The sequence below is a fragment of the Nicotiana tabacum genome, chromosome 3, assembly GCF_000715075.1.
Source record: "Nicotiana tabacum cultivar K326 chromosome 3, ASM71507v2, whole genome shotgun sequence".
Lineage (NCBI taxonomy): Eukaryota > Viridiplantae > Streptophyta > Magnoliopsida > Solanales > Solanaceae > Nicotiana > Nicotiana tabacum.
The window spans coordinates 2,372,059-2,380,481 of record NC_134082.1 but is presented as its reverse complement, the minus strand read 5'-3'; the positions used below and the strand labels follow the sequence as shown (position 1 = coordinate 2,380,481).

Genomic DNA, 8,423 nt, shown 5'->3' with positions numbered 1-8,423 from the left:
TTCAAATTTTTGTGAATTTAGAGGGAGAATTTGGTTTCAGAAGATGGAAAATAGTAAAAAGAACGTGGGTATGAGTAAAACGTGGGTGAGACTGAGGGGTTAGGAGAGAGAAACGTGCAGATTCCTTTAATTAATGAGTAAAAATGTACAATTAATTATACCCTTAATTAATTATGGTATAGAATTGGTAATTTAGTATACTAAGTGTAATTAAGTCAAACCTTAAACATTGAGGGTAATAAGATTTCCTATGTGGCATAGGAATGTAAAAATTCTTTTATAAAACCTCAAATATGGGGTTCCTCAAGTTAGGGAGACTAAGAATTCTTCCAAAATTGATCATATGCAAGAAGTTATGGATAATATGGTTACCCATATTATCCGCTGGTTAACCCGTTTTTTTATCCATATTAAATATGGATCGAGTCGAATAATTAATCCATTTTTTCATTACCTGTTTTCGACACGAACCATATCCGACCCGACCCGCCCGTTTGCCACTCCTACACAGGTGCATCAGTCTCCAGTATATTATGCTGGAACTTTCCGTGTTGCAATAAAATAGTGGCTATTTTTCAATGAATTTGCAAATGCTAGCTACTTTTGAATTACCAGTTTGAAAACTGGCTAGCCCGTACTATTTTATTTTGACTTAAATATGTAGCGCAAATCGATCCATGAGAAATCTTGTCAATTTTTTTTTATTTGATTTGTTTTATACTATAAAGCAATAATAAAAAATATTTTTATTATTTTTGTTTATTAATTAATTAAATTATAAGAAAACAAACATAAAAAAAAATAAAAAATGACAAGAGTTCAGTCCATTTCAATTAGTCCAATCTGTTTCACACTCCTAGATAATAATGTAGGCAATCTAGAGTAAATTTGAGCAATTTGAGTAAATTTACTGTTTCCAATTATGATATTGTAGTAGCATATCTTTGTTGGTGTTTAACATGTCCAACAAAGCAAAAGGGAGGAGAAACCAAGAGAAGTGAGAGGCAACAGATAAGAAGAGAAAACACAAGTGAAAATTTTGGAATTCCAAACAAATTCCAAGATTCTGAACAATCAGGTTTGTCAAATTTTTGTTTTTTGAGCTTATTTATTCCCACTTCATAAACTGTAAATGAATTCTTGATTTTCCCTTCTTTTTTTTCCTTTGCTGAATTGCTTGTGAAATGTCAGCTCTAACTGTTTGTTGTTAATTTCTTACACATTAGATACATGTTGGGTTTAATTTAGAATGGTAAAATTGAACTCAAAATTTTGATTTTGACCCCAAATTCCACCTTCCTAGTTGCAAATTCACATAAATCTTGGTTGGTTTCATTTAGAATTGTAAAGTTTAGGTCAAAATATTGAGCTTGCGCTTGTGATTTATTCTCATCCGCCTAAGCTTTGGTGGGTAGAGTTATCCGGTACGTGTGCTTTGGCGGGTAGCAGCCTAGCAGGTAAGGTGGAATAGTCGAGGTGTCCATAAGCTGCGCTAAACACCACATTGATTTTGAGCTCCAACGGAACCCCCCCTCCATAATTGCAAATTCACAGGAATCTAAGTCTTCTCTGTTGCCTAATTTGCTCAATTGCTTTTAAAAACATCTACTTTAATGGAACTTATATGCGTACTGTGATCTCTATATACTGATATCTCTACTGAATTATGTTAAGCTAAAGATGGTGTTTCTTTTGCCTTCTTTGAGGATTTTTACTTTTAGACAATATTTTTGTTTCCCTTATGTCTACTTTGTTCAATTTCCTGTAAAAACGTCTCCAGGGCTTTGGTCTAGCGGTAAGAGCACTTGTGATGTGTGGGTTAGGCATCAACACATCACAAGGTTCGAACCTTGCTGTAGACAAAATCCTAGTATTTAAGTGGAGAAGGGTATAAGGGCGGGCCTGTTATCCAGGTTTTGAACCAAGCACCACTGACCCTCGGGGATTTATTGGTTATCAAAAGAATTTCTTGTAAAAACATCAGCTTTATTGGAAGTTTTATGCCTAATACAATTTCTATATACTGATATTTATACTGTATTCTTCCCTCTAGGATAGGGATAAGGTGTGCGTACACACTACCCTCCCGAGACCCCACTTGTGGGAACTCACTGGGTTTGTTGTTGTTGTTGATATTTATACCGTATTATGTTGAGCTAATGATGGTCTTTTTCTGCCTCCTTAGAGAATTTGGCATCTACACGATAATTGGTTCTCATTTGGAATAGCAGAGTTGAGCTATAAATTTATGAGTTTGAGCTATATTCTCCCTTCATGATGGGATATTAACATAAGTCTTGGTTTCCTTTCTCTTGGCTTTTCTCAACTAAATGTAAAAAGTTCAGCTTTAATAGAACTTATACTCCCAATAAAATCTTTTATATATTAATATCTTCACTGAATTGCATTGAGCTAAAAAAATGGTATTTTCTACCTTTTTAAATGAATTTGCATGTTACACATGTTATGTTCATTTAGAATAGCAAACTTGAGTTGATTTTCTCAAATTAACTCCTCCTAAGCATAGCCGGACAAAGGAGGAGCATACCAGTAGGTTGATGGCTAGTGCAGTAATAGTACTATTATGAATCTCTGAAATTCTCTATAAAGCAGAATGAATACGGAGGACTTATATAGCCGATCCAACTAGTTTGGGATTGAGGTTTAGTTGATTAATTTATTGAAGCTCTTCTGTAAAATTTTGTTTATTGTTTGTAATGAGGGCAACATCATTTTGTGTATACACTTAACTTGCTCAATATATTCTGTATGTTCCAATTCTTTCTTTTTGGCAGGGTGTGGCATTTAAGAACTTGATTATGGATGATATGCGCGTCTCTCAGACAAACACCCTGCACTGTCTTTCATGTGAAAATGTATTTTGAGTTTTTACATTCAGAGTCCATTGAAGACATGGGGTATTCTATGAGTAAGTTGGAAGCAGAGACCGAACTCTTGGATGGTTCAAGTTCCAATCACGGGGCTACTGACAGTGCTCGTCACAACACACCATCCCATTTTTTGGACCATGAAATTGCTCAGCTTACTAAACTTAGATCAGGACCCCATGATAATATCAGTAGAATCCTACCTGGGAAAAGGGAAGTTCCTGTGTCCACATTCAAGATGCTAGCCGCTCGAGAAGCCAATTATTCCCGTAGAGGAAGGTTCTCAAAGGCAGATAGTTGTCATGTGTTAAGTAAATATTTGCCCGTAAATGGTCCTTGGATCGTAGACCAGATGGCAACAAGGGCTTATGTGTCACAATTTTCGGTAGATGGTTCCCTTTTCGTTGCCGCCTTTCAGGTATTAGAAGTAGTTTATATTTTATTTTACTGACATCGAGAAGATTAGGCATGGCACATGTTAATATTACATTTTTGTCTTTTAAGATTTTTCATATCTAGGCGGAAACCTGTATCCGAGTTTTGTTGCATTCTGATGCTTCTCCTTCATTGTTGTCTAAAACAGGGAAGTCATATTAGAATATATGACGTGGAGAGAGGGTGGAAAGTTCAGAAGAACATTCTTGCAAAAAGCTTGAGATGGACAGTTACTGATACATCTCTTTCACCAGGTCAACGACATCTTGTAAGTTTCTATGCTACGATGAATCATGTTTACAACAACTACGCTTCATCCCAACTGGATGAATACTCACTGGCCATGCTATTCCATTTAAACTCATCTCAGACCAATATTATACAAAATAGTAATAATTACAATAACAATAATAATAATAATAATAAGTATTAGAAGTTCTTGATATTTACTGACATGTAAATCTTTAAAAAGCTAAATGTCAAGTTTCGAACTGTAAAATTTTGCTATGGATCTGAAATTGGAGACATGTCACTTCATTAAGGAAATTGGTGAACTAAACTGGGTAGACCAAAAGGCAAAGTAGGTGAAGTGAATTGGCACACAATGAGAACACCTTTTTTTTTTTTTTTGGTAAGGCACGACAAGTTACTATTAATTAGGGAGGTGAAAACAAATTAATTAGGTAGGTGAAATGAAACTAGTTCTATACTATGTGGTTATTTGCAAGGGATTGTCTATTTATAGAAGTTATCCTACTCATTAAAACATCAACTGTTAGTATTACACATGTCATGTTACATATTAAGTTTTGTTGTTATAAAGTACCATTTGTGTTGCTTTTGCAGGTATATGCTACCATGTCACCTATCGTACATATTGTAAATGTAGGATCTGCTGGGACTGAATCTCTTGCCAACATCACAGTATGGCTATCAATCTTTGTTTGTTTGGGAATTCTTATAACTCAGATGCATAACAGTTTCAAGGGACTGCAATAATTTGCGGTTATCACTTAGCAGATCATTTCTAATCCTTTTTAGGCTAGGGAACAGACTGAATATATCCGTCTAACGGATAATTATAGCTCCAGCAAGGCAGCAGTGGTTGTGCATTTTTAAGTTAAATGTTTCCATTATTTAAAGAGCGACTTGTTTAATTCTTGAGGCTCAAAGTTCTTGTATTCATTTTGGAATGATAAACTCCTTTTGGATACACAATATCTCTTTACGAACTATATAATAGTCTTGTATAGTTACTAGTTAATACCGACTTACTTGAATGCAGGAAATTCATGATGGTTTGGATTTGGCCGCTGATGAGGATGATTCTTTTGGAATATTCTCTGTGAAATTTTCGACTGATGGTCGGGAAGTTGTTGCTGGAAGTAGTGATGATGCAATCTATGTTTATGATCTTGAAGCTAACAAACTCTCTCTTCGAATATCTGCTCATGAAGTATGATTATGCTTATGATAGATATTTGTCACAAATTTCTTCCTGTTGAAGCAGCTTTTTGTTAATACTATTGCTCCTACCCTTAGAATGCTTCTGTTTGACAATTATGAAGCTAATACACATTCTTCTTGGACTTGTTTTAGTATCACGTTCTCTTTTCATGGAAATACAGTATCCTTTCATTTCAAAAACATATTCACCAGTTTAGGAATTCTCATATATTTGCTTCTTTGAGAATACGCGAGATTTTATTTCTTTCTGTGGATTAACTGAAATAATTTTCTGTTGCAGTCTGATGTCAATTCTGTATGTTTTGCTGATGAAAGTGGCCATCTCATTTATTCTGGAAGTGATGATAATCTGTGTAAGGTGATCCTCATCCTGTCTTGTTTTTGGAAAGATGATTATAGAAGATACTTGTTGAATTAATGACAAAGCTAAGGGGTAGTAACGTAGTATTGGACTATGAAACTATGGCAAGAATCGCTATTCATACTTGTTTTTATTACTCTCTCCGTCCGCCCCAATTTATGTGACACTCGTTCCTTTTTAGTTAGTTTCAAAAAGAATGACATCTTTCTATATTTAGTAACAATTTAACTTTAAAATGCCCATTTTACCCTTAATGATATGATTTATAGCCACACAAATATCTATGGCTCATTTTAGACTGCAAGTTTCAAAAGTCTTCATTTCTTTCTTAAACTCCGTCCCCGGTCAAACATCGTCACATAAATTGGGACGGAGGGAGTACTATGTTTATGTACATTACAAAACATTTGCATAGATTGTGTATAACCTGTTCGTAACTAAGTTAGCAAACCTCTTCTTGATTCTCTTAGGATCAATCATTTTAGTCTGGATGAACTTATATGTACGTTTGCCATAATATTTATTTACGAGTCAAGATTTTTTTTGTTTTGTTTTTAAGAGTAATGAGCTTGTTGCTCTGTATAGGTCTGGGACAGACGTTGCTTCAGGGCCAAAGAAAAGCCAGCGGGAGTACTGATGGGACACCTAGAAGGCATTACGTTCCTTGACAGTCGGGGGGATGGTCGTTATTTCATTTCTAATGGTAAAGATCAAGCCATCAAGCTTTGGGATATCCGCAAAATGTCTACTAAATCTACTTGGTATGCTTATTCTCTGGCTATGACTCTCCCTGTTGATTCATTTCTATGATTTTTTGGTTTACTAATTAGATCAAGGAGGTAGAAAATAATAGAATACATGATATTCTATGAGCTTTGTCATTAGTAGATGAATCACATTAAATTCACCAAACCGATTTTGAGAGCTTATGACAATCTTTTTCTTCCCTTGAGTCTGAATATCTTTGTGACTCATTCTTTGCTTGCTAATTAGACATTACTTAGAAGTGTATTCAAAAGCTTAGGGTCTCTACACGGCTTTCATTGGGAACAATTATCACACTTGAAAACTCAACATGATTTTGAAATGATTCTTTATGAAAATCAATGCTCCACTTGATTACTTTATTGACATAGACGGAGCTAGGATTTCAACTTTATGGATTCTGGATTTTGAACGATCACTTCAAGTGCTACTAACTGGGTTCTTAATCTACTATTTTATGAATTTCTTAACACAAATACGCTGTTTGAACAAAGTTACGGGATTCGGCCGAACTTGTACTCGGGCTTCTAGCTCCGCCCCTGCTTATTGATAGTCTCAATCAGACTCATGTATTATCTTGTTTCAGCAATATGATGTTCAGGCATTATGAATGGGATTATAGATGGATGGACTACCCTCCTCAAGCTAGAGACTTGAAGCACCCTTTTGATCATTCGGTAGCCACTTATAAGGGTCACTCTGTCTTGCGTACTTTAATTCGCTGCTAATTCTCCCCCGAATATAGGTCAGTTAAAACATACTGCGTTGACTCTTCATTTCTTATCTATGACAACTTTCAGTTCCACTTTGTTCAGCTTGCTCACATAATAGTCAATCTAGTGTAATACATATTTAAATATTTCCTGGCTTATGTTTCACAGTACTGGTCAGAGATACATTTACACTGGATCCCATGACACTTGCATTTACATCTATGATTTGGTAAGTATGAAGCTATATATCAGCTTATTATTGCATTAGCCTTGTGTAGTGTCCTTTGTGAATTGTACCTTTCATATATAGAGCATAGATAGTTGAACGTCTTTCGAAATGGTTTGTTTGTTGCTCTATTTGAACGGATTTAAATAAATTTAACTTTTGGATTGTTCGATCATGAAAACATGTAGTTGCTCTACGATAGGAGAACGTTGACATTATATGCCCCTGTGGTGCTATTTTTGTGAAGTTTGGCTATTCGAATGGTGACGTAGTTTTAAGCAAATTACTCACATTTGCTCGAAGTTGGAAGTGGTGCTTAACATATGGTTTTGCAGGATCAATTACCAAGGTCATTCAGCTTATAATATAATTCGGGTTAGGGTGTTTATTTGGATCAGGGAGGTTTTTAAAAGTTTAAAAGTAATTTTCTTAATAGAATAGGACATTTCCGGCCAAGCCTTAACCCTTTTTTGTCTAAATGATATTATAGGATATTTCATGAAATTTGAGTTATTTTGTGGTTAGAAAAAATAAGTTTGATGATTTTCCTGCTATAAGGGTTTTGCGTGACTGTAGTTTGTAAAGTACACTTCTTTTTGATATGTTTAATGTAACGATGTCGTGATTTCTAGGTAAGTGGAGAACAAGTCGCAAAATTGGAGCACCACGGATCAACCGTTAGAGATTGTAGCTGGCATCCTCATTATCCGATGCTTGTTAGCTCTTCTTGGGATGGGGATGTTGTCAAATGGGAATTCCCAGGTGATGGAGAAGAACCAGTCCCTCCAAAAAAGAAGCCGATCAGAAGAAGACATTTCGTCTAGATGCTATCTGCAATCTGGTATATTTTCAAAATCTATAGACTTAAAGAAACTATGGTGTCTTTATGGTGATACACCAGCATGTATATTGACTGTGCCAGCGCGCAACGTGATTTAACATTTTGATTTCCATATATTGTACATAAATAAAGGCGAACGTGTACATTGTATTCTTTAAATAGTTATCATTTGGAAACTCTAGAATAGCCCCTCTATCCTCACAAGGTAGGGTTAAGGTTTGCGTACACGCTACTCTCCCCAGACCCCACGGTGTGGGATAATACTGGCTATGTTGTTGTTGGAAACTCTAGAATGCGACCCCTCCCCGTTATTATATTAAAAAGGTGTGACTATATACGAGGCTCGTATGCAGAGTAAGCGGAAGAAAGTGTAAGGTTGTGCATTAGCACTTGTGCAAGAAAACGGATGTGCTAAGACGCAATGGCTTCTTGTATACAGATAAAATTGAAGCTCAACTGTTAACCTCAACAGGAAGAATGAATTCATGTAGCTTGACTAGATGGTACCTTCTGTATACAGGCAGATTCAGGAGTTAAACTGGATGAGTTCGACTTTTTTAATGTTCTTAGCATTGAATTTATTGTACCTTTATATATATTCGACAAAAATATTAGATGGCTCAAATTGATTTGAGCTCTTGAACAATGAAGATAGCCTTGCTAGAAGCTAAGCTCTTGTCAATCATGGAATTAGACATGCGGCAAATCTAGTATAGACAAAAAAAAG

The 8,423-nt window shown here is 35.5% G+C and overlaps 1 protein-coding gene across 2 annotated transcripts; it reads left to right on the top strand.

Annotated features, from left to right (window-relative positions):
- The first annotated feature begins 835 nt into the window (after positions 1-835).
- Positions 836-7,877, top strand: LOC142179356 (LEC14B protein-like). 2 transcript variants are annotated; one of them, XM_075249070.1, is made up of 10 exons: positions 836-1,078; positions 2,796-3,306; positions 3,472-3,591; positions 4,170-4,247; positions 4,609-4,779; positions 5,071-5,148; positions 5,737-5,912; positions 6,503-6,661; positions 6,798-6,858; positions 7,488-7,877. In XM_075249070.1, the coding sequence occupies exons 2-8, from the start codon at positions 2,824-2,826 to the stop codon at positions 6,642-6,644; spliced, it is 1,248 nt and encodes a 415-aa protein (XP_075105171.1). In that variant the 5' UTR covers positions 836-1,078; positions 2,796-2,823; the 3' UTR covers positions 6,645-6,661; positions 6,798-6,858; positions 7,488-7,877. The 2 variants fall into 2 exon arrangements, with proteins under 2 accessions (XP_075105171.1, XP_075105172.1); XM_075249071.1 differs by having other exon boundaries at positions 837-1,078; positions 5,071-5,143.
- Positions 7,878-8,423: the final 546 nt, after the last annotated feature.